Here is a 27,512-nt window from a genome sequence, read left to right as displayed (position 1 = left end):
ACATGGGATAATTTACCCATAAACAAAGAGTTCCTAAAATCAAAATAAAATTTTATTACCTCTGGCTCCTTCTCTTTTAGGCCAAAGCAGAGGTTTTCCTTTGTTTGATTTAGTTTAGTTTATTCCTCCTCAGTTAAAAATTAGAGAGGATAGAGAAAACAATGTAAATATCCCCCCACCAAAAGGGGATGGTTAAATAAATTATGGCACATCATACAATAAAATACTTCAGACATTAATCATGTTTTCTTTTTAGACTAATATAGAGAAAAATTTTTAATGTGCTAAGTTCAAAATACAGTTGTAAAACTATAGTTAAAATATAATCCTGATAAGACCTTCAAGATGGTGGAGGAGTAAGATGTGGAGATCACCTTCCTCCCCACAAATACATCAGAAATACATCTACACGTGGAACAACTCCTACAGAACACCCACCGAACGCTGACAGAAGACCTCAAACCTCCCAAAAGGCAAGAAACTCCCCACGTACCTGGGTAGGACAAAAGAAAAAAGAATAAACGGAAACAAAAGAATAGGGACGGGACCTGCACCAGTGGGAGGGAGCCGTAAAGGAGGAAAGGTTTCCACACACTAGGAAGCTCTTTTGCGGGTGGAGACTGCAGGTGGCGGAAGGGGGAAGCTTCGGAGCCACGGAGGAGAGCGCAGCCATGACGGGTGCGGAGGGCAAAGCGGAGAGATTCCCGCACAGAAGATCGGTGCCGACCAGCACTCACCAGCCCGAGAGGCTAGTCTGCTCACCCGCTGGGGCGGGCGGGGGCTGGGAGCTGAGGCTCGGGCTTCGGTCGGATCCCAGGGAGAGGACTGGGGTTGGCGGTGTGAACACAGCTTTAAGGGACTAGTGCACCACGGCTAGCCAGCGGGGGGGGGGGGGGGGGGAGTCCAGGAAAAGGTCTGGACCTGCCTAAGAGGCAAGAGACCATTGTTTCAGGGTGCGTGAGGAGAGGGGATTCAGAGCACCACTTAAAGGAGTTCCAGAGAAGGGCGTGAGCTGCAGCTATCAGCGTGGACCCCAGAGACGGGCATGAAATGCTATGGCTGCTGCTGCCGCCACCAAGAAGCCTGTGTGCGAGCACAGGTCACTCTCCACACAGCCCCTCCCAGGAGCCTGTGCAGCCCACCACTGCCAGGAGCCTGGGATCCAGGGACAACTTTCCCAGGAGAACACACAGCGCGCCTCAGGCTGGTGCAACATCACACTGGCCTCTGCCTCACAGTGGCCTCTGCCGCTGCAGGCTCGCCCCGCATTCCGTACCCCTCCCTCTCCCACCCTGGCCTGAGTGAGCCAGAGGCCCCTAATCAGCTGCTCCTTTAATCCCGTTCTGTCTGGGAGGAAACAGATGCCCTCAGGCGACCTACATGCAGAGGCAGGTCAAAATCCAAAGCTGAACCCTGGGAGCTGTGCGAACAAAGTAGAGAAAGGGAAATCCCTCCCAGCAGCCTCAGGAGCAGCAGATTAAATCTCCACAATCAACTTGATGTACCCTGCATCTGTGGAATATCTGAATAGACAACGAATCATCCCAAAATTGACACAGTGGACTTTGGGAGCAACTGTAGACGTAGGATTCACTGTATGCAACTGACTGGATTCCTGGTTTTATGTTTATCTTCGTTTACTATTTAGAGTTTATTATCATTGGTAGATTTGTTTATTGATTTGGTTGCTCTCTGCCTTTTTTTTTATATGTAGATATTTCTTTTTTCCTTTTTCTCTTTTTGTGAGTGTGTATGTATATGCTTCTTTGTGTGATTTTTGTCTGGATAGCTTTGCTTTTACCATTTGTCCTAGGGTTCTGTCTGTCCGTTTTGGGGGGGGTTTTTTTAGTATAAGTTTTAGTGCTTGTTATCATTGGTGGATTTGGTTTGGTTGCTCTCTTTCTTTCTTTCTTTCTTTTTATTACTTTTTAGGGTTTTTTACTTTTAATTTTTAAAAATTTTTTATTTTAATAACTTTCTTTCTTTTTATTTTATGTTTTTCTTTTTTTCTCCTTTTTCCTCTGAGCTCTGTGGCTGACAGGGTCTTGGTGCACCGGCCGGGTGACAGGCCTGTGCCTCTGAGGTGGGAGAGCCACATTCAGGACATTGGTCCACCAAAGACCACCTGGCTCCATATAATATCAAATGGCAAAAGCTCTCCCAGAGATCTCCATCTCAACGCTAAGACCCACCTCCACTCAACAACCAGCAAGCTACAGTGCTAGACACCATATGCCAAACAACTAACAGGAGAGGAACACAACCCCACTCATTAGAGAGAGGCTGCTTAAAATCATAATAAGGTCACAGACAACCCAACACACACCACCAGACGTGGTCCTGCCCACCTGAAAGACAAGATCCAGCCTCATCCACCAGAACACAGGCACCAGTCCCCTCCACCAGGAAGCCTACACAACCCACTGAACCAACCTTAGCCACTGGGGGCAGACACCAAAACAACAGGAACTATGAACCTGCAGCCTGCGGAAAGGAGACACCAAACACAGTAAGTTGAGCAAAATGAGAAGACACAGAAACACACAGCAGATGAAGGAGCAAGGGAAAAACCCAACAGACCAAACAAATGAATAGGAAATAGGCAGTCTACCTGAAAAAGAATTCAGAGTAATGATACTAAAGATGATGCAAAATCTTGAAAACAGAATGGAAAAAATACAAGAAACATTTAACAAGTACCTAGAAGAACTAAACAGCAAACAAACAATGATGAACAACACAATAAATGAAATTTAAAATTCTCTAGAAGGAATCAATAGAAGAATAACTGAGGCAGAAGAATGATAAGTGACCTGGAAGATAAAATACTGGAAATAACTACTGCAGAGCAGAATAAAGAAAAAAGAATGAAAATAATTGAGGACAGTCTTAGAGACCTCTGGGACATTAAACACACCAATATTCAAATTATAGGGGTCCCAGAGGAAGAAGAGAACAACAAAGAGACTGAGAAAATATTTGAAGAGATGATAGTTGAAAACTTCCCTAATATGGGAAAGGAAACAGTCAGTCAAGTCCAGGAAGCACAAGAGTCCCATGCAGGATAAATCCAAGGAGAAGCACTCCAAGACACATATTAATCAAAGCATCAAAAATTAAACACAAAGAAAAAATAAAAGCAGCAAGAGAAAAACAACAAATAACATACAAGGGAATCCCCATAAGGTTAACAGCTGATCTTGCAGAAGAAACTCTGCAAGCCAGAAGGGAGTAGCAAGACATATTTACAGTGATGAAAGGAAAAAACCTACAACCAAGATTACTGTACCCAGCAAGGATCTCATTCAGATTTGATGGTGAAATTAAAACGTTTGCAGACAAGCAAAAGCTAAGAGAATTCAGCACCACCAAACCAGCTTTACAATAAATGCTAAAGGAACTTCCCTAGGCGGGAAACACAACAGAAGGAAAAGACCTACAAAAACAAAGAACAAACCAAAAACAATTAAGAAAATGGTAATAGGAACATACATATCAATAATTACCTTAAATGTAAATGGATTAAATGCTCCCACCAAAATACACAGACTAGCTGAATGGATACAAAAACAAGACCCATATATATATGCTGTCTACAAGAGACCTACTTCAAACCTGGGAACACATACAGACTGAAAGTGAGGGGATGGAAAAAGATATTCCATGCAAACGGAAATCAAAAGAAAGCTGGAGTAGCAATTCTCATATCAGACAAAATACACTTAAAAAAAAAGACTATTACAAGAGACAAAGAAGGACACTACATAATTATCAAGGGATCAATCCAAGAAGAAGATATAACAATTGTGAATATTTATGCACCCAACATAGGAGCACCTCAATACATAAGGCAAATGCTAACAGCCATAAAACGGGAAATCGACAGCAACACAATCATAGTAGACTTTAACACCCCACATTCACCAATGGACAGATGATCCAAGTGAAAATAAATAAGGAATCACAAGCTTTAAATGATACATTAAACAAGATGGACTTAATTCATATTTATAGGACATTCCATCCAAAAACAACAGAATACAATTTCTTCTCAAATGCTCATTGAACATTCTCCAGGATAGATCACATCTTGGGTCACAAATCAAGCCTCGGTAACTTTAAGAAAACTGAAATCATATCAAGTATCTTTTCCGACCACAATGCTATGAGACTAGATATCAATTACAGGAAAAAATCTGTAAAAAATACAAACACATGGAGGCTAAACAATACACTACTTAATAACCAAGAGATCACTGAAGAAACCAAAGGGGAGATCAAAAAATAACTAGAAACAAATGACAAAGAAAACACGACGACCCAAAACCTACGGGATGCAGCAAAAGCAGTTCCAAGAGGGAAGTTTATAGCAATACAATCCTACCTCAAGAAACAAGAAACATCTCAAATGAACAACCTAACCTTACACTTAAAGGCAGTTATAGAAAGAAAGAGGAAAAAAAACCCAACGTTAGCAGAAGGAAAGAAATCATAAAGATCAGATCAGAAATAAATGAAAAAGAAATGAAGGAAAGAAACAATAGCAAAGATCAGTAAAACTAAAGGTTGGTTCTTTGAGAAGATAAACAATATTGAAAAACCATTAGCCAGACTCATCAAGAAAAAAGGGAGAAGACTCAAGTCAATAGAATTAGAAATGAAAAAGGAGAAGTAACAATGGACACTGAAGAAATACAAAGGATCATGAGAGATTACTACAAGCAACTATATGCCAGTTAAATGGACAACCTGGAAGAAATGGAGAAATTCTTAGAAAAGCACAACCTTCCAAGACTGAACCAGGAAGAAATAGAAAATATAAACAGACCAATCACAAACACTGAAATTGAGAATGTGATTAAAAATCTTCCAACAGGGCTTCCCTGGTGGCGCAGTGGTTGAGAATCCGCCTGCCGATGCAGGAGACACGGGTTCGTGCCCTGGTCCGGGAAGATCCCACATGCCGCGGAGCAACTAAGCCCGTGAGCCATGGCCGCTAGGCCTGCGCGTCCGGAGCCTGTGCTCCGCAACGGGAGAGGCCACAACAGTGAGAGGCCCGCATACCGCAAAAAAAAAAAAAAAAAAAAAATCTTCCAACAAACAAAAGCCCAGGACCAGATGGCTTCACAGGAGAATTCTATCAAACATTTAGAGAAAAGCTAACACCTATCCTTCGCAAACTCTTCCAAAATACAGCAGAGGGAGGAACACTCCCAAACTCATTCTACAAGGCCACCATCACCCTGATACCAAAACCAGACAACGATGTCACAAAGAAAGAAAATTATAGGCCAATATCACTGACGAACATAGATGCAAAAATCCTCAACAAAATACTAGCAAACTGAATCCAACAGTGCATTAAAAGGATCATACAACATGATCAAGTGGGGTTTATCCCAGGAATGCAAGGATTCTTCAATATATATATCAATCAATGTGATAAACCATATCAATAAACTGAAGGAGAAAAATCATATGATCATCTCATTAGATGCAGAAAAAGCTTTCGACAAAATTCAACACCCATTTATGATAAAAACACGCCAGAAAGTAGGCATAGAGGGAATGTACCTCAACATAATAAAAGCCATATATAAGAAACTCACAGCCAACATCATTCTCTATGTGGAAAAACTGAAACCACTTCCTATAAGATCAGGAACAAGACAAGGCTGTCCATTCACACCACTATTATTCAACATAGTTTTGGAAGTTTTAGCCACAGCAATCAGAGAAGATAAATAAAAGGAATCCAAATTGGAAAAGAAGAAGTAAAGGTGTCAATGTTTTCAGATGACATGATACCATACATAGAGAATCCTAAAGATGCTACCAGAAAACTACTAGAGCTAATCAATGAATTTGGTAAAGTAGCAGGATACAAAATTAATGCACAGAAATATCTCTCATTCCTATATACTAATGATGAGATATCTGAAAGAGAAATTAAGGAGACACTCCCATTTACTGTTGCAACAAAAAGAATAAAATACCTAGGAATAAAGCTACCTAGAGAGACAGAAGACCTGTATGCAGAAAACTATTAGACACTGATGAAAGAAATTAAAGATGATACAAACAGATGGAGAGATATACCATGTTCTTGGATTGGAAGAATCAACATTGTGAAACTGTCTATACTACCCAAAGCAATCTCCAGATTCAATGCAATCCCTATCAAACTGTCAATGGCATTTTTCACAGAATAGAACAAAAAAATTCACAATTTGTATGGAAACACCAAAGACCTCAAATAGCCAAAGCAGGGCTTCCCTGGTGGCGCAGTGGTTGAGAATCCGCCTGCCGATGCAGGAGACACGGGTTCGTGCCCTGGTCCGGGAAGATCCCACATGCCGCGGAGCAACTAAGCCCGTGAGCCATGGCCGCTGAGCCTGTGCGTCCGGAGCCTGTGCTCCGCAACGGGAGAGGCCACAACAGTGAGAGGCCCGCATACCGCAAAAAAAAAAAAAAAAAAAAAAAAAAAAAAAAAAAAAAAAAAAAAAAAATAGCCAAAGCAATCGTGAGAAAGAAAAATGGAGCTGGAGGAATCAGGCTCCCTGACTTCAGACTATACTACAAAGTTACAGTAATCAAGACAATATGGTACTGGCACAAAAACAGAAATATAGATCAATGGAACAGTATAGAAAGCCCAGAGATAAACACACGCACCTATGGTCAACTAATGTATGACAAAGGAGGCAAGGATATACAATGGAGAAAAGACAGTCTCTTCATTAAGTGGTGCTGGAAAAACTGGACAGCTACATGTAAAAGAATGAAATTAGAACACTCCCTAACACCATACACAAAAATAAACTCAAAATGGATTAGAGACCTAAATGTAAAACCGGTCACTATAAAACTCTTAGAGGAAAACATAGGAAAAACACTCTTTGACATAAATCACAGCAAGATCTTTTTTGATCCACCTCCTAGAGTAATGGAAGTAAAAACCAAAATAAACAAATGGGACCTAATGAAACTTCGAAGCTTTTGCAAAGCAAAGCAAACTACAAACAAGACGAAAAGACAAGCCTCAGAATGGGAGAAAATATTTGCAAGTGTATCAATGGACAGAGGATTAATATCCAAAATATATAAACAGTTCATGCAGCTCAATATTAAAAAAAAACAAACAACCCAATCCAAAAATAGGCAGAAGAGCTAAATAGACACTTCTCCAAAGAAGACATACAGATGGCCAAGAAGCACATGAAAAGCTGCTCGACATCAATAAGTATTAGAGAAATGCAAATCAAATTTACAATGAGGTATCACCTCACACCGGTCAGAATGGGCATCATCAGAAAATCTACAAACAACAAATGCTGGAGTGGGTGTGGAGAAAAGGGAACCCTCTTGCACTGTTGGTGGGAATACAAATTGATACAGCCACTATGGAGAACAGTATGGAGGTTCCTTAAGAAACTAAAAATAGAATTACCATATGACCCAGCAACCCCACTACTGGGCATATACCCAGAGAAAACCATAATTCAAAAAGACACATGCACCCCAATGTTCATTGCAGCACTATTTACAATAGCCAGGACATGGAAGCAACCTAAATGCCCATCAACAGACAAATGGATAAAGAAGGTGTGGTACATATATACAATGGAATATTACTCAGCCATAAAAAGGAACGAAATTGGGTCATTTATAGAAACGTGGATGGATCTAGAGACTGTCATACAGAGTGAAGTTAGCCAGAAAGAGAAAAACAAATATCGTATATTAACGCATATATGTGGAACCTAGAACAATGGTATAGATGAACCGGTTTGCAGGGCAGAAATTGAGACACAGATGTAGACAGCAAACGTATGGACACCAAGGGGGAAAGTGGTAGGGTGGTGGTGGTGGTGTGATGAATTGGGAGATTGGGATTGACATATATATACACTAATACGTATACAATGGATAACTAATAAGAGCCTGCTGTACAAAAAAAATAAAATAAAATTCAAAATTTCAAAAAAAAGAGAGTCATGTACCACAGTGTTCATTGCAGCTCTATTTACAATAGCCAGGACATGGAAGCATCCTAAGTGTCCATCATTGGATGATGGGATAAAGAAGATGTGGCACATATATACAATGGAATATTACTCAGCCATAAAAAGAAATGAAATTGAGTTATTTGTAGTGAGGTGGATGGACCTAGAGTCTGTCATACAGAGTGAAGTAAGTCAGAAAGGGAAAAACAAATACTGTATGCTAACACATACATATGGAATCTAAAACAAACAAACAAAATTGTTCTGGAGGACCTAGGGGCGGGACAGGAATAAAGAGGCAGACATAGAGAATGGACTTGAGAATACGGGGAGGGGGAAGGTTAAGCCAGGACGAAGTGAGAGAGTGGCATGGACATATATATACTATCAAATGTAAAAATGGATAGCTGGTAGGAAGCAGCCACATGGCACAGGGAGATCAGCTCGGTGCTTTGTGACCACGTAGAGGAGCAGGATAGGGAGGGTGGGAGGGAGATGCAAGAGGGAGGTGATATGGGGATATATGTATAGGTATAGCTGATTCACTTTGTTATCAAGCAGAAACTAACACCATTGTAAGGAAATTATACTCCAATAAAGATGTTAAATATATATATATAATCCTGACGTATATATGTGTGTGTGTTTATATATGTGTGTATATACACAAATATTTATATTTAAATATATATATATAGAAAGAGAGATAACTGAAATGTTCATAGATGTTATGTCTGGGTGGTGACATTACAACTGACTTTTATTTTCTTCATATTTGTCTGTTTTTTCAAATTTCCAAAACAAAATGGGGAATATAATTTTTTAATGATAATAAAATAGCATTCATTAAGGTTTATCTTTCTAGAGTTAGCAAGACACAAAGAGAAGAACATGAGTAGTTCAAAGCTGCTTCTCACCGTTATTAGCTTTATGGGCAAACTCCAGGAGTCTTTATTTCCTTCCAAATAAAAGAAGGTTAAGAATACCTAAATTACAAGGTTGTTATGAAGATTAGATTAAAAATAATATGTAAAATTGTCTAACATATAGTAGATACACAATCCATATTTCTTCTCCCTCACCCCATGCCCCCATCTTTGTATTCCCAAGTTGAATTAAAAATATAAGTGTGTGTATAAAATTATTTTATATAAGGCACTCTGCAATAGTTACAATTTATTTTAAGCTGGAAGATTTCTCCCTCCTCTGAAGATTAGAATTTTCAGTCAAAAGAATATATAAGGCATGTTATCTGATAATTCTTCACACACACACATATTTTTTTTGGATCTATCAGACCACTATGTCCCTTGACCATAAGAGCAGAAGTTATAGAATGATAATGCCTTTCATCAAGAGCTTGTAGGGAGATAATCAGCCAAGTTGTCTGACCTGCCAGAACAATCTGGTCTCATTTTCCCCACCCTTCAATTGGGAAAAAGGATTTGCCCTTACTAGATATTTGGTGGGTATCAGACATAACTCAGTGTGTCATAGAAGGTAAGCTAGGGATTCAGACGACCCAGTGCTGGCTCTCCTAATTATTAGTTCTGTCACCCTGAGCTACTTAATTTTTCCATGGCTTAATTTTCTTATCTGTAAATTAAAAAGAAAAATACCTACCTCATAGGCTTGCGGTATAAGACTGAGTGAAATAAATTATGTAAAGCACTTAGAACAGTGTCTAGGAGGTAGTTATACTTTAGTAAACATTCCAACACTTAGAACAGTGCATGTACAAAACAGGTCAACAGTGGAATGGATGAATGAAATATGCATTCAAGTTTATTCTGAAAGAGGAACAAGGCTATCTTTCACATAAGCACAAAAACCTTAGTCACTGCCCCGTGTGACAGCAGTAGACATTCACTAGACTCTAAATTATGGGCCTGTGGACTTAATTCAATATTTAACTCTGGACGTTCAGACATCTCCCTGCCATTTCCCATTTGACTTCTAGATTCATGGCTTTTTAGAGGAGGCAGGCGTGACTCATGTCATTTCCTTACCATTCCATCACCTACCCTATCATGCCAAGTGCTTAGAGTTTTGGAAACAGATTTCTTTTAAGTATGTGAAGATATTTGAAAACTCTAGGGCATAGTAAACCTTTTATTATTCTTTTTTTCTTCTGATAATCTGATGGGCTCACTCTTGTATCTAAATATTCTGATTCTCTGAGGATCCCTAACTCAACTGTGAAACAGTTAAGTCTCATTCTGGCTTGAACAAATTCCATGAACTTTGTTTCCATATGGAATACAACTTTCCCTTAAAATGCACGTGCTATGCATAACTCATGGACCTCCAATAAATTGTCTTCATTAACTGTTCCTTCCTCATCTTTTAAATTGTCATACTTGATGACAAAAGTAGGTGGCAATTCAGAAAAAAAAATGTAATTTTACAGTAAGTATGAGAGGCAGCACAAGGAAGGGCTAACAGTCTGTAAGTTCAGATCAAGTTCAGATCCAACACTTAAAGCTTATCACCTTGGGGCTTCCCTGGTGGCACAGTGGTTAAGAATCTGCCTGCCAATGCAGGAGACACGGGTTCGATCCTTGGCCCGGGAAGATCCCACATGCCGCAGAGTAACTAAGCCCATGCGCCACAACTACTGAGCCTGCGCTCTAGAGCCCACGAACCACAACTACTGAGCCCATGTGCTACAACTACTGAAGCCCGCGCACCTAGAGCCCATGGTCCACAATGAAGTGTAGCCCCCACTCGCTGCAACTAGAGAAAGCCCGCACGCAGCAATGAAGACCCAATGCAGCCAAAAATAAATATATAAATATATTTTTAAAAAGCTTCACCTTGGACAGTTCGTTCAACCTCAGCTCAGTTTCTTTGCCCTCTCTCTAATGACATAATTATTGCACCAACTACCTCAGTGGTGGCTGTGAGGATTAAATGGGACAGAGCACACAAAGCTTAGACCATGGTATATGCGTTTGGCAAATATGAGCCTCTTTTACTATCATTTGAGTCTCTGGGTCTTTGGCTCTGAATATTTTCTCCCTTTATATAGAGAGTACAAGACAATCATGTAATTCCAGGCCTTAGCCATAAAAGTCCAGGCTTGTCTAAGCCCAGATCTTACCTGCCCAAAGCAATTGTTAGGTCTTTCTCTGAGACCTGTAATCCAGAAGCACCTCCCTTATATGATTTTTTTCAGCTCCTTCATGTTTCTCTCTGACTCCTGCAGGTTGAAATAAGCCTCTCTGCCAGTGAAACAGTCAAGAATGCCAGGTACACAAACCACCCCAATGACCAGGGGCAGCAGTTGGTAAGCAAACAAAAGGGGCCCTTGGGAAAACGAAGCAGTGTTTGAAAATGCACCCTTCCCTATGTTCTCTATTTTCCATCTATATATGTTGTCAAGAAGGGAGAATTCTTCAGAAAAGGAACAGGGCCCGGGGTGTCCTGTGGTATTGCTGCAATCCAGGGCTAGGACGGGTGATGTGCGTTTGGAGTGAACGGAAACCGTAAACTACACTGGATTTCCTTAGAGGCATCTACTGTGTGACAACAATTATTCATTTTTCCCAAGTGCGTTTCTGTGAATGGTAAAAGAGAGGAACTAATTCTGCTGACAGGGACTTGCTGGGTCATTTAGAAAGTCCAAGCAAAGCAGGTTTTTGGCGAGAGGCAAATAGCAGGAAAGAAAATCCCCTTAATTCCCAAATATCCTTCTATCCCACATTTTCAATAGCCCTCTACTAAGGGCTATAAGAGAGGGAGGAAACATATCAGATTTTGCAAGTTGAGCATCAGGACCGAAAAAGGAGAGAGGGGGATGTGTAGAGAGGGGAGACTGGGGACACGTGGGCTCACAGAGGGCTTATGATTATTCATGATCATGAAAGACCCTGAACAGTTTTCAAGTGGAGATGGTACCAAAAGGAGCTGTCAAAATCACAAGCTTTCTGAGGAGAGGCATATATAACGGTTCCCCTCTGGATATATGGAGAACTATTTCTTTTGTCTATTTTGCGTGGCCTCTGGTTTCATGGGCAGTGTTCTCAACGGGGTTTCAGAAAAACTCAAATGATCATGTGTACATTAAATCAGAGGTTTTTGGCTGTATGTTACAATCACCTGGGGCTTTTAAAAATCTCAGTGAACAGATGCACCCCAGACTCACTAAATCAAACTCTCTGGGGTGGGACCCAAATAGCAATAATTCTGAAAGCTCCACCAGGGAATAACAATGTGCAGCCTACTCTGACAGACAGCACTTTACATTGCCATTCATTTTCCATCTTCCTACATGGCCACCACCGCTATCACCTGCGTCCTCACTGCTAACATTGTCCTGAGTGCTGTATGAGGAGGAGGACGGGCTCCAAAAACTTTCAGCTGGCCAGGGGCTGTGTCCCCAGTGAGAACCCTCCCACGGCTTAACTCAGAGCTCATATGAATAGACACAGGAGGAACAGTCATACTTTCTAGATGGACAGCAGAGGCTTGTGGAAGACCTGGATGTCAGAGTGGAGCTATGAGGCCTTGGTTTCACCTCTCACCCTGTGTGAGACGACCCATGAGGCATGCGTGGCCCCTGGCCCTGATCTCCAGACCCTGCTGGGAAGGGAAGGATATCGGTTATGTAGGAGCCAGGCCACCCCCAGAGTGTAGTAGAGCATGACCAGAGTTTCCAGGATTTCCTTTTTCTCCTTGTCTGAGGTCATGTTTCCCTTCCAGGTCAGCAGTGTGTTCTTGGCAGACTCAGAATGTTTCTTGGCCTGAGCTGGGAGGCCTGGGGAAGCGTGAGGGTAGATGGCAAGATGAGAAACATTAAAAAGGTTTTTCAGTCAAAGACATTCCTGGGAGGGTGAAGGAGGGCAGTGTGGTTGTAATTTGGTCTTTAGTATTGGTTCCCCAAATTGTCAGTGCATTAGAATTATCTGGAATGCTTGTAAAGAATATAGGTTCCTGGCTCCCCCCATCCTTCCCCTCACCCCAGACATATCGGGTTGGAATCTCTAGAGGAATAGTGTCCAGGACTCTATATTTTGAATTAACTCCACAAATGCTTCTTATGCAGCCATCCTGGCATTCGTCTATGGACTCAGTATGGAAATCACTGATGGAGTCGGGAGTGGAAGCTGAGTATCCCATTCCCAATCCACTGCTAATGCCATGTGACCTTTTCAATCCACAAAGCTTCTCCATCCTCCAATGTAAAATGATAACAAAAGAATAGAAGCTGCCCTTTTACCAAACACATGGAGATAGTCCAGGAATGAACTAGGTTATGCCACAGAGTGCTATGCTTCATTCGAGCTTCCTGGAAAAGGCATTCTATAAAGTCAAAGGGCTTATGAATACAATTACTTCCATCTGGGGATTTTTTTCAATCCAAGATGAAGCTGGTGATCTAACTGGTCACGCACACACACGCACACACACACACAAAAGACCTAGTTTCTAAATGCACTGAGGCCCCTCTCTAGACAAAGACGACAAAGGGGATACTAAACCTCTGCTAGACAGAACATGGGGCATGTTTCCCCTCATTTTTTAACTAAAGGCTGGTATTCCTGGCACTTACTTGAACTATTAGTCTAGTTGACAGAGGGAGACTTGGGAGTATTCAGTTTACAGAACTATTTCCTCATCTTCTAGCCTAGCTCATGTCTAGTGATCCCTTATGGCAAAGGGAGACTGGAGAAAAGAGAGAAGGCAGCAGAGAACACATAGGGCTTCTCCTCCACCCTACCAGGGACTGCCGTGGCTGCTTCAGCTCTCCTCTCAGCAGCCCCCGGGTTCGAGAAACATACTCACCCCTGCCACTGTGGGGAGGCCCACTGTGCCTCTGACGCTTCTCTCACACCTCAGCCCTCAGTTTGCTCTCCCTTTGGCCCTTGGAGCCCGCTTTCACAGTATGGGTGCAGTCAGTGGCAACAGAGGTAATTTGAAAGGACTTGCATTTGATGCCTGCAGCTCTCATCTGTTCCAGATGTGCAGGTCCTTAGTGAATTGCAGCAATGGGCACACAGTTTCTCTGGAGGAGCCCTAAAACTGACCCAGAAGCCGAGAAGTCTTTGTAGAACACTCGGAGATGCCTGTTCTGTAGGTCTCAACTGAAAAGAAAACTGGACTCTGTGGGGAAAGAGAGGGCTGTATCTCAAGTTACCAGGTGACAGTGGTCCTCAAATTGCATGGAGCATCATAAGCACCCTGTTAAAATGCAGATTCCCGGGCCTCCCGCAGTTACGGTTCACAAGTTCTAAGGCGAGAACCAAGGATTCAGATTTATAACAACTATCTTAGGTGATACTGATGTAGGCTGTCTGAGGACCACACTTGGAGAAACAGTGAGCTAGCAAAGTCTTTATACAGGAAGTGGGACTCATCTCCTTTCTGAAGAGTAGGTAGGGTTTGACTGATGGAGAAGAACGAGAACGGGTTTCCACTTGGAGTAAACAGCCTGAAGCCATAAAGACAGAATAAGCGTGTGTGTGTGTGTGTGTGTGTGTGTGTGTGTGCGCGTGTGCGTGCATGGAAGCACACTCGTGCACACGTGCACTGGTGGGGTGGGGTTGGGGGGGGGCTGAAGTATTAGGGAAGGCTGTAAGAAGACCAGTCTGCCTGAAGGGAGGTTTAAGTTGAAAGACACATAACATATGAATTGGATGGAGAAAATGGAGTCTTGGGTGCCAAGTTGAGGAAGCTGGACTTGATCTGCTAGGTAATAGGGAGTCTTCATAGGTCTTGAGAAGGCAGCAGCAACAGAAACTTCTGCCAAGGAATCAGACCAGAACACCAAAGTAGGAAACCGAGAGTCTTTTTATCAAATGGGTTACTTTCCACAACCATCTGGGCCCTTGGGAGTGTGTCAATAAAGAGTGCAGGAACCACATTGAGATGCTTCCCTGGGTCTATAGGAAGGAGAAAAGTGAAACTGGATGAGCTATTGAAAACCACCCCCAAATCAGCACAACATTGCTTCTGGGCTTCTAAACAGAAAACAAATCCTAAAGTTGTTCTGAGGCTTTGCAAGGCTGCCCCCTCAGCTCCACACCCCAGCCCTAGGGGCCCAGTACTGGCTGTGAAAGCCCCGAGAGGAACTCTTTTCCTCTAAACTCAGCAGCTAATTAATTATATAGTTCCCTGTCTCCCCTTCACTATGCCCTGCATTGGTCCTTCTGATGAAACAGCTGAGCTGGTAATCAATGGTACTTAAGTAAACTGAACTAGGATCTTGATTTAAAACAGCTCACTCAACTTTAAAGTCAGCCCTAAAGAAAAAAAATGACTCCTTTACTCTTCCCAGAATCCACTCTGGTCTCCAAAGTGGGGTGTGTGTACCCCTATGGGTATGCAAGATGCCATAAGGGTGCGGGGAAAAAAATAAAAATTTCTCTGCTTTTAAAAACAATCCTTTTTGTTTTCTATTTTTATGAATATAATATTACAGAATATTTAATACTATTGTGCATAGTTTATAATAAATACTATTTATGGACAGTGCTCAAAACATTTTTTGTGAAAAGAGAGCTAATTCTCAAGAGTTTAGAGACCACTGCTCTAGACAAATGTTTTCTAAAGTTTTCAAGTATGAAAAAGCTCCTTTTTCATTAAAAAAAAAAAATCTGTGATAATATTTTTATAGCATTTCCTACATGAGAAAATTCAGGATGACAAAGTATGATGAGTCAGAATCTAATATTTTGAAATGAATTTGCTTTATACTAATTGCAAGAACACCCTCTTTTATGTAAAAATAATACTCTGCATATATGTGTCTGTGTAAGACTCATTTCCTCTCTCTCTAGAGGATGCTCACAGATCGGTGACCTTGCTCCCTAACTCCAAGTTCCACTTCCCTGAATCCGATGTCTGTTCCAAGACCACGTCATTTTCCTTTACTTGCCCTCCCCAGCCAGGGACACCGGCCTTCTCCCTGCAGCAACTACAGAAGTAAAAATCAGGGTGGCAGCAAGACCTGCTTCTGGAGCCTCAGATTCAGAAATCACAAGGGCATATTAATGAACTGGAAAAGTGGTCCAGAGATTGTCCACCAAATGTATCGATCATTTTGCTTTAGTTTGGGGTAAGATTCCACCACTGACTTCTGTTACTCTGACTCAGGCTACAGAGAATCTTCTCGGAGCTACTCAGTCTTTGGAGGCTGCTGCTGTCACCTTTGACCATCATCTATATTTAAGAAGTTCTCATGGTACAGTGATTAAGACAGCAGGGTCTTAGGACCAGGCTTCCAGGTACAGAAGCTGGCTCAGCCACTTACTACTTGAATGAGTTACTTAATCTATCTGTACTTCAGTTTATTCACCTATAAGATGGCAATGAAAATACCTCCCACCTGTATGCTTGTTATAAGGATTAATTTAATTAATTTATGAAAAAGGATTAAATAGTGGCTGGCACACAGGAATAAAATGACTTTAAATAAACATTAGCCGTTATCATCATCATTGCTACCAGGGTCCAGTCCACTTAAGCAATTTATTGCTTGTCCTTATGTACTCTGGACATTCTTCATAAAGCTGCTTACAGAATCTCTATAAAAGGCCGCCTTCTCAAATGCACACTCACTTCAGATAGGTACCAGGCTTCCTGCAGGTCAGATCAACTGCTTTTTATCATTCCCTGTTGTTCCTGTACCAGCTTTTTTACAAATTAGACAGAGAAGCTAGGGTTCATGACTTATGCTTCTTTTTTCGAGATTTTTGCAACACTCAGAGACCCAGATACCTGGAAGGTTCCCAGTAATACCAGGCTAACAAATTAATTCATTGCTTCATTAATAATGGGCAAAACATCAGGAAACTGCTTGCCCATGTTACTGTCTTCTCCTTCCTGAACACATGGAAACAGTGGTCACAAGGTGACCAGCCACCTCCACCTGCCCTTTTCTCAACCACTAAAGCCCTAGAGGGTTCTTGCCAGGTCAGCTGGTGACAGAGTTCCACTTCTAGTGTCCCTTACCCTGTTTCACCAACCATCAGCCTTTTACACACTCTGCTTCACAAAGGCCTCACGTTTTTCTGTTATTGACTCCTGAACCCCGCTGCATCGATTGCTCCATTTTTTAAAACCTTCCAACTCTCTATCTGGCTCCCTCATCACTGCCTAAAATGTTCCCAGGTCTCCTCCTCTTATAAAATTAGCTTCAAATGACTTTTCTGCCTTCCCTAGCTACCCTCCGATTTCCCCTCATCCCTTTCACTATGCAGGACATAGCATACATAGCCTAGGCTACCGGCCCATGCCTTCCCCTCATCCCTGGGATCTGGCTTCTGCAGAAATGGTTCTCGTGAGGTCCCCAAGGGCCTCTTACTGAGTAAGTGCAGTCGCAGTTTCGTGTATCCCCATCTCATGGCAGCATCAGACACCTTAGCTGCTTGGCTTCTCCTCTTGGCTCCCAAGGCACTGCTCTAACTCCGTTCTCCTTGATAAACCTTCTCTAATTGACTCTTTGCTCACTCTACCAGGGTCCTCCGTTCCCTTCCATTAACAAGTCCATTCTCCAAGGGTCTGTCTTACCATTTCTTCCTTTTCTTCTCTCTCCTCTCAGAAGTTTTATCAACTCCTATAACTTCAACCTTGGCCTTCATGCTTATAATTTTCCATTTCCCCTCCCTAGTTCTGGTCTCAAATATTCTTCCATGCTTATGATTCCCCTTCTCTCCTCCCAAGTTCTGGTCCCAACTTTCCAGTACCTAGTAAAAATATACTTGTGGATTTCTCTGTTGTAAATTCAAAATCAACATATCAAAAACCAGACCCACCATTCCTCTCCCACTTCGCTTCCTTTCCTGACTGGTTTACCTCTGATGACGGCACCTTGAGGGACCTGAAACTTCATGGTCATCTTGGGGCCTCACTTTTCCTCAACCCCAAATCCAATGCCATGTCCTGCCAATTCTTCCTTCACAGCCTTTTTTTAACTATCATTTTTGAATAGGTAATACATTCCCATGGTTCAAAAGTTAAAATTATATGAAAAGGTAAATGTTGAGAGGTCTCACTTCGAATTCTATCCCCTTTCACAGACAGCCTCTGGTAACTTTTGTTTCTTTCCTGTGTTTCCTTCAGTGTTTCTTGATGTGAATATAAGCACATATTCTCATTTCTCTCCCCTCCTTCTTAGCTGAAAAGAGATATGTTACGAACACGGTCCTGCATTGTGCGCTCTCTGTTGCCTGAAGATGGATCCAGGAGATCTTTCCCTAGTGGTAGATAAGCTTCCTCACGCACTTTCTAAGGCTGTCGATACCACGTAGTGTGTATTAGTCCTTCAGAGGTGAGTATACTTGGTTGTTTCCAATCTTCTACTATCATAAACAATGCTGCAAAGAACAATACCATCCTTTTAAGTGTGTATTCAGGAAAGAGTCCCAAAAGTGGGATTTCTGGCTTAAAAGGTAAAGGCATCTGTCCTTCGTAGACTCTTAAATCCTTACCTTCTCACTCGTGCCCCCTGTCACCAGCCTGGTTTTACACCTAGACGTAAACAGCTAGATGAGATAGCTTCCATTCTGGCTATCACTGCCAGACTGACCTTTCCAAAAGCACACTTTGATTTATTCATCCCCCTGCTGGAAAATCTCTAATAGTCCCCCTTGTCTAGCAAATAAATGACTGATTCCTCAGCCTGCCCAAAGTGCCCTCCCTTCCAGGTTCATCGGGGTGGTCCTCACCGTATCCAGCCAGCGCTGCTGGTTACTTTCTAAACACACGCTGCACTTTCCCACCTCCGTGCGTCTGCCAGGCCTTGTTCTTCATCAGAAATGCCCACCCCTTCCTCTGCCTACCCAACCCTACTCATTTTTAAAGGGCCTTCTTGAATGGCACCTCTTCCTGAATCTATCACTTACTACCTTCAGTCAGAAATGATTTCTCCCAGCGCCCCCAAAGCCCTGTATTTAAACCAGTCGCGTGGTCTTCTGGTGCCTTCTATCGTAGTTGTCCGTGGCAGCTCACCTTCCACACGAGGTTGTAAGTTCTCTGAAGGCAACGACTGTGCCTTCTGTCCCTTATAGTTCCCAGAGCCCTCTTCAAGGAATTTCACATATACAAGTGTCTCATTAAATACTTACTGGAAGACCACGTATCAAGAGAAATCGGCCTTCTGGCTTGACGCCCTTCCCCCAGTGCTGGAAAAGGCTCCCAGGGAAATGAGGCAGGCAGGTCTGCTGGCCATAAAGCAGGCACATGTGCAGCGAGGCGTGAGCACACATAGATGCATACGTCCCGCCTACATGGGAGCCTAGCTCATAAATTCTGCCCATTTTACAGCAGTTGCAGGATTAATGACAACAAAATAAGTGGAATTCAGCAAGCACTTCATCCCTCTTGAAGGTCTGTGATTTTTCAAAGCTTTCGTTGTTTTATTTGAAGAAACACAGACTTCAAAAAAAGTTAAAGTGAAGAAACTGGGTAAGGCCTATACCTGAAATAAGAGACCCTAGGCTATTCTCAAGGTATGGTCATAATCAAAACCTATTCTAGAAAAAGTCTAGGCTAGGCCTCAGAAAGTCTGGGCTCAAGACTGAGTTCTGTTATATTATGTGAGCACTTCAGCTAATCAGGAAGTTGTTTTTTCCCCACCTAGAAAAAACAAACACACAAAAAGACCTTCCTTTACAGGAAAAGTTTTTCCCTTCCAACCTACTCCTCAAATGTGGTTCTCCATTCATGCGGCAGGAAGAACTGTGAATTAGTGAAAAGAGGGTGGTGCTCCCACCATCTTTTATAATATAACCTGTTTACCTGTCTTGAGTTAGCTTGGAATCCAACTGGAAAAGCAAAACTCAAAGTCTACTGTGGCTATTCACAGAAAGGGTTGATTTCAGAAGACGAAGGCCAACCTCCTTCCACAGACCTGCCATAGAGATCTCTCTGAAGAAAGGGAGGCCGTGTCTGCCTGCCCTCGGTTCAGACAAACATCCCCCTCAAATGCTTCTGGTACTTTCCTCTCAGGTTCAAGCTGCCATCACCTCAAGTCAGAATTTCACAAATAGTTACCTAAGTTGTCTCCCTGAATCTGGGCTCTCCCAGGGCCCAAGGAGTATACTTGTTGGTGCCAAACCAAGTGTCAATGACTTGCCAACTGACAAATCCATGGGTCTGTCTTCAGCCTTCACCTCATTTGACCTTTCTCCGCCATGTGACCCTGCTGAAGCCACACTGCACTTCCTTTTGAAACCCCTTCTCCGCCCTTGGCTTCCATGACTTGGCCCCTCCTGATTCTACGTCCTTGCTGGCTCCGCTTCCGCTGCCCCACCCTAACGCTCTTGTCCTCCAGGCTTCTGTCCTCTGCCTTCCTTCCCTCATTATCACCTTCACCCCTACGACCCCTGTCACACTGCCCGCCTCATCCATGGACTTCCCGTCTTCTTGACAAGGTGTGAGCTGGGGACAGGATGGACCCTCCCCTGGGCAACCCCACCCCGGCTGTGGTTCTGTGTGGGCTCAGTGTGGCTGGCCGCCCAGATCCAGCCGAGGAAATCGAGTACCTCTCGGTGTCAGGTAGCCATACGCCAGGGTGGCCAAAGCCTGTGCACGTTTCCGGGGTTCTTGCCCAAAAATAATCCGAGAAAGGATGACACAGCCAATCAGCTCCTTATCTGCTTGGGTATTCTGCAGAGAGCAAACACGTCATTACACTTTTGGGAAAGGAGGACAATCTCCAGCCTGTATCTTATCACTGGATTGCAGGACTGCATCCACTATCAACTTTTTCTCTCCTCCCCCCTTCCCATCCCACAGCCAATCCATCAAGCCCTCTTGGCTCCACCCTATTCCTAAGTTCTAAAGCTACGCACTTCTCATTTCTGCCATGTGTACCTAGTCCAAGCCACCCTCACTTTTGACCTGGGTGACCACAGCCCCTCCTAATTGCCTCCACTCTTGTCCACCATAGTCTACTTTCTACATCATAGCCAGAGTGACTTCTTTTACCCTCTTATTGTGAAAAGCTTACAAAAACAGCATGGAAAATGAGTCAGCTTCATCACTCACAGTCAACCTGCTTTCATATCTGTGCTCCTCATGCATCCACCCTCTCCCTCTATGATTTTGAAGCAAATCAAAGGTATTAAATCATTTCATATTTCATAAGTATCTCCAAAAGATACAGACTTAGAAATATAACCACAAAATCATTATCTCACCAAAATATTAGTAATGATTCCTTACTATCAAATACCTAGTCTCTTAAACCTAATAATTACCTCATAAATCTAATATTTCTTTTACAGTTTAATTGTCCATACACTGAGATCAGTCTCCTGAGTCTCTTTTCATCAATGGGTTCCACCTCCATTTCTAATTCTTTTCATTGCAAATTATTTATTGAAGAAACTGAGTTATTTGGTTTATAGTGTTTCCCAAAAATGGAAATTCGGTTGAATCTTTATGGTGTCACTCAACATGTCCTTCCAGTCTCCATTCTGCCTTTATAGTGGTGGTTGATTTAGAAGTTTGGTTACCTTTAGCTTTTTTTTTTTTTTTTTTTCGGTATGCGGGCCTCTCACTGTTGTGGCCTCTCCCGTTGCGGAGCACAGGCTCCGGACGCGCAGGCTCAGCGAACATGGCTCACGGGCTTAGTTGCTCCGCGGCATGTGGGATCTTCCCGGACCAGGGCACGAACCCGTGTCTCCTGCATCGGCAGGCGGATTCTCAACCGCTGCGCCACCAGGGAAGCCCTAGCTTTTTTTTTTTTTAAGCAAAACTACTTCATATGTTCTACCATCAGAAGACACCTAACCTTGGGTTGTCTCTTTCTGATAAAAGCACAATGACATAAATTAATCTATAAAAGATTATGAAACGCTGATATCCTAATATCATTCCCTCTCCATATGTTAGGTGGAATAACTTTATAAAAAGAAATCTCCTCTCATCTCCTTCTTAGTTACAGTTCATATCAGAAGGACAGGATACATGATTTAATCATTCTCTTTATTTACCAGCTTTCCAAATAATGAGTTCATTCACTAGCATCCTCCAATGGTGACCAAATAGCTAGTTATTTATCATTCTTCTTCTTATTATTATTATTATAATAAACGTATCCGGATTTTTAAACAAATCTGATGTTCCTGAACATAGCAAACTAATTTCTAACTTGGGGCTTGTACACCTGTTGTTCCCCCAGCTTGGGACACTCTCACACATCGTTACCCTCTTCTGTCATTTTCATAGCGTTCACCTCAGAGAGGCCTTCCTTGGCCACCTTATCTAAAACAGACTCTCAGCCTATCACTTACTATCCCATCACCTATTTGATTTTTTTCTTCATGGCATTTACCTCTCTCTGATATTGCAGTAACTATTATTTTGTTTGTCTACGACCTGTCTCCCCAAATAGAAAATAAGTCCCTCACGAACAGTTTATTCCTGGGGCTTCCCTGGTGGCGCAATGGTTAAGAATCTGCCCGCCAATGCAGGGGACACGGGTTCGAGCCCTGGTCCGGGAAGATCCCACATGCCGCGGGGCGACTTGGCCCGTGAGCCACAGCTACTGAGCCTGCGTGCCACAAGTACTGGAGCCCATGTGCCTAGAGCCCGTGCTCCACAACAAGAGAAGCCACTGCAATGAGAAGCCTGCGCACCGCAACAAAGAGTAGCCCCCGCTCGCCACAGCAATGAAGACCCAACACAGCCAAAAATAAATAAATAAATATAATAAATTTAATAAATAAATAAGAGAACAGTTTATTTCTCATGTTCACTGCTGTACGCTCCATGCAGAGAGGAGGCGCTCATTCAGTATTTGCTGAATAAATCATCTCTCGATTGGCAAAGATACGGATGAGGCGGGGAGAGAGCCCCTGGCTCTGAAGAACTGAAAGGCAGAGCTCTCTAAGAGATCAGAGAATTGCACCTGCAGGTCACAGATGTCAGTAACTTTACAAACACGGTCATCAACTGGCTGCACGAACTGACAAAGTCAGGCATTTATTCCCTGGTGAGGTGAAAACGGCACTTCAAGGACTCAAAAGCCTGGAGTCTCAACCCTCGTGTTCTAATGTTTACTGATTGTGATGTCTGGGGCAAGATCACCCGGAGTCCCAGCTTCCTTTTCTATTTGGAAATCTATACCATCTACCTCGTGGAGTTACTGTAGGGAGAGTGAGTCAACATCAAAGTGATCCAAATCTGTTACGTGTTATCTGAATGTAACCATGTGCAGAGTAACACACAGACGAGTGGTCCGAGGACCGCTCCCTTCTGATCCCCGTGACCCCCCGACCCCACCTCCTTCCTCACCTGACGCTTCACCCCTCCCAGCTCAAACACACAGACGCAAACAGTGTTAGAGGGACGTTTCTCCTTGTGTTTTAAAAACATCCATTCAGTCAGAATTTTTTTTTTTTTTTTTTTTTGCGGGCCTCTCACTGCTGTGGCCTCTCCCATTGCGGAGCACAGGCTCCGGACGCGCAGGCTCAGCGGCCATGGCTCACGGGCCCAGCCGCTCCGCGGCATGTGGGATCTTCCCGGACCGGGGCACGAACCCGTGTCCCCTGCATCGGCAGGCGGATTCTCAACCACTGCGCCACCAGGGAAGCCCCAGTCAGAATTTTTGAGAGTTCTGCACGGGCTGACCGCACAGTAAATACTAAGCTCTACTCTGAGGGAGAAGCATAACATCATGAAAAATCACCGGAATGAGAGTCCGAAGCCTTGAGTTCTGTCCTGGTTCTGGACATTCTGTATTCATTCATCCCCACACTTCCTGCCCTGGGGAAACCGAGACAACCAGTATGGGCTCTAGAGGTCAATCCAGTGCTGTGTCCCCTGCCACCAATATTCCTGTCCTTCAGGGCTGTGAGCACTGAGCTGGGCTAGATATAACTCCTAAATCTAAATCTTTGTCATTATCCAAACTGGTCAAGGAGCTGTCAAGTCTTTTTTTTTTTTTTAATATTTATTTTTTTATTTATTTGGCTGTGCTGGGTCTTAGTTGCGGAAGGCGGGCTCCTTAGTTGTGGCTTGTGAACTCTTAGTTGCAGCACGCGTGTGGGATCTAGTTTCCAGACCAGGGATCAAACCCGGACCCCCTGCATTGGGAGCACAGAGTCTCAACCACTGCGCCACCAGGGAAGTCCCAAGGAGCTGTCAAGTCTTAAAAGCCCACACCTGCATTCGATGGTAGTTGGTACTTGTCTTTCTAGAAGTGATCATTCTAGCCTGGGTTCATGAAATACTATTGGATCCAGGTCAGGATGATGGTCCTTTGCAAGTTTCTGGGTAATTTACAGAGATAACTTTATATTATAAATACATCCATCTAGGGAAGTATCAGCTTCTATCATGTCCCTCTGAAGTGCCTCTCAGCCTTTCCTAAGCCATCTGCAGAGTTTTCTTTTTACACATGTATGTTAAGATCATTTTTTCCTTTAGCCAGGAATGGCCAGGAAGTCAGGAAGTCAGCACATGGACTCCTTTGTTGATAAGTAATGCTCTGGGAGCAGGCGGTGCCTGTGTGTTAATCGTGAGGGCCACTGACACGCCTTCTCGGGTTCCCGCATTTTGAACGCTCTTGCTAAACGCTTGCTCTGAGGTCCTAGTTCCCAAGTCCTTGCTCTGCTCTTGAAAATGGATACCTACACTCTCTGACCCCTGCTGCTACCGCCTACTTCCGGTCCTTTGCTTTGCTTATGATTCCACTGTAACCACAGGCATCTTACCAGATCCTTGCCAGGCCTGAGCCTAGACTCTGCCTGGCTACCCTTGTTCTCAGCCTCCTGCCTCACTATCCTGGCCTTCTTGTTACCCAAAAGATTTTTTTTTTTTTTTTTTAATCCGGTACGCGGGCCTCTCACTGTTGCGGCCTCTACCATTGCAGAGCACAGGCTCCGGACGCGCAGGCCCAGCGGCCATGGCTCACTGGCCCAGCCGCTCCGCAGCATGTGGGATCCTCCAGGACCGGGGCACGAACCCGTGTCCCCTGCATCGGCAGGCGGACTCTCAACCACTGCGCCACCAGGGAAGCCCCCCAAAAGATATTATTCTGAAACCTTTCAGGAGAAATCAAAAGATGATTTTTTTAGTTAACGTAATCAAACAGCAACCGGAAGAACCAAACATTAATTTTTAGTTTAAAGCTAGGAGCACAGACACTCCAAGGAGGCGTGCACAGTGACCCACTTGTGGAGCCTGAAGACAGGCTGGCTACCAACTACGCTCTGCTTTCTTTTCTTCCACTTATAAAGAGATATAACACCTGCCTCTACGTCATGTCCTTCGATCTGCAATTAAGGAAGAATTTCTCTAGTCACGGACGTGTTTTTAAATGGAAAACCCAGTGAGTTTTTTGTTTATTATCATTTTCCCCTTAATCAGCTGAGCTACTTTCTTCTGGGATTGGGCCAGTTTCTCTTAGGGAAGAGACATACGGTCTATGGCCTTCTCCTCCTTGGCTTTAGCAACTTGTTTGCTCTCTCCAGACCCACTAGTGGGATACAACTCATCTGTTCGCTGATGCCCTGGGATCTTGGTTTGCTGTGACCTGTAGGTACCAGAGAGGGACACGGAGTCAGGTTTAACCCTGCATATCTCAAACAAGGCAGCACTGAAGGACAGAGCCCTCCCAACTGGGGGCTAGGGATATGACCCCTAAAATAAACCTGTAGAATAAAGCTAGGTTGTGAACCCACGTCACCTGCAAAGCCAAGAATTAGAACGGCAATGTAGTGGTTCCAAACAAACAGATTTAGTGAACCTCCCACCTACGGCAGAGTCGCAGCCCTGCTGCTTACCAACCATATGACCCTAAGTAAGTTATTGATTTGCTTCACTGTAAAATGAAGTCAATATGAATACCCACCTGATGAGGTTATGGGATTAAATCAGATAATACTCATAAATCACTTAGCATAGCTTGCTATTTAGTAAGTGCTCTTTTAACATTAGCTATTCTTATTTTATGAGCTCCATGACTTGACGATGCTGAATTGGAAGATCTCCAAGATCCTTGATGTTCTAAAATTCTGACCCAAACCAGGGGGGAAAATGGACATAATGAAATAAGGTAAAGGGAACTAACATTTTGAGGTCAGAACTTCACATGTCCTCTTTCATATTTCTTAAAAGCTTCAACATAAATAGTAACTAAAGAGGATGCGGTCCCACCAAGGAGAGGCGAGAGAACCCACACTGGGTCAAGTGCAGATTCAGAAGAGAAATGACCTTCTCAATTATGTTAGAAAAAACAAAACAAAAAAACAAAAATCGTGTTTTAGAAAGAGCTGAGTGGGTTGAAAATCTCCCTCTTCCCCAGCACCCCCTTACACACACACACACACACACACACACACACACACACACACACACCACACACACATACACACCCCATGCAGATCTCGGACTATGATGCTGAACATAATTATGAATGGGTAATTGGTATGATAAAGATAAAAGTCCAAAGAGTTAATCTTATATAATAAAAAAGATAACCATATCCTAACTCTACCAGAGACATCATAAAGTGATCCAGAAGAAATAGAATTCTAAGATATTAAGAGCAACAACAGAAATTTTAATTATTCATAAGTTCCCCCAAAGGAATCACCTTTGTATTCACGATAGCTTTTAAAAGTTCAACCACTGTATAGTTTTAAAAATAAAATTTATCTTCCCTTTCCACTGATTAGATAAGTAATGAATGTTCATTGTAAGAAAAACAAAAAGAGGAAAATTTAGAAGGAAAATAAATGTCAAGCATAACCTTTTACACCAGGTTCGAATAAATGACATCCTAATATCCATCCAGAGTCCTGTTCTAAATAACCTATATTTTTTTAGGCATGTGGGCAAACCAGGTTACGTGGACAGGACAGCAACATTTCTTCAGGCCCAAGCCCAGGGCCCAGCAGGACTGTCTTCTGCCCACAAACAGAATTGTGCTTTCAGAAGACATGCAAATTCAATGGAAAAGCCAGGGAAGGCTGGCGCAGCACCGTGATCAGGAGACAGGTGCTAAACTTGCCTGTTCTCTGCCTAGTGAATTCCGTACTCCTCCTCCAACTCGAATGTCACCTCTGCTGGAAGTCTAGCACTGGAGTAGCAGTAGAAACACCCTCTACAAGGCTTGCAAAAGTCTTCTCCAACTTCTACTATAGTGCGAATCACGCAACAGTCTCATTTTCAAAATCTGTTTCTGTTTCTGAGTCTTCTTTGTTTCCTAGCCAGTTAACTCCACCAGGGCTGGGGCTGAGTCTCATTTGTTTCTAAGAAACCCTGATACCTGGCTCACAGTAAAAACAAATAATGGCTGGTTAAATAATGAACAAATGAATGGAAAAAGAAAGTGTAAGGTCTTTAGGATACCTGAAAAAGACTGAAGGTGGAGGAAATCTGTGACAAGAGATCATAACTCAAGAAGACTCACAGAAAGAAAGCTTAGTCCCTCAATAGAAGGCTTTGCATAGGCTGCATATTTCACTCACCTAAAGCAGAAGTTCAATCTATTGGGGTTACCACAGAGATTACTAATTTTGGATATTAAAAATTATAAGCCCCAGGGGC

At 43.0% G+C, this 27,512-nt stretch overlaps 1 protein-coding gene across 1 annotated transcript in view; it reads right to left on the bottom strand.

Annotated features, from left to right (window-relative positions):
• The window catches only part of TTC23L (tetratricopeptide repeat domain 23 like), a 33,240-nt gene that overhangs the window by 3,799 nt on the left and 1,929 nt on the right, over window positions 1–27,512 (bottom strand). The window contains 5 exon segments of the mRNA XM_067030866.1: window positions 11,110–11,180; window positions 11,182–11,236; window positions 12,609–12,765; window positions 20,495–20,620; window positions 25,313–25,494. Of these exon segments, the coding sequence (XP_066886967.1) occupies window positions 11,110–11,180; window positions 11,182–11,236; window positions 12,609–12,765; window positions 20,495–20,620; window positions 25,313–25,494 (591 nt within the window).

Source organism: Kogia breviceps, chromosome 4 (assembly GCF_026419965.1).
Source record: "Kogia breviceps isolate mKogBre1 chromosome 4, mKogBre1 haplotype 1, whole genome shotgun sequence".
In the NCBI taxonomy this organism is placed as follows: Eukaryota; Metazoa; Chordata; class Mammalia; order Artiodactyla; family Physeteridae; genus Kogia; species Kogia breviceps.
The sequence above is the reverse complement of the archived record's forward strand: the minus strand, read 5'-3'. Positions and strand labels throughout refer to the sequence as shown.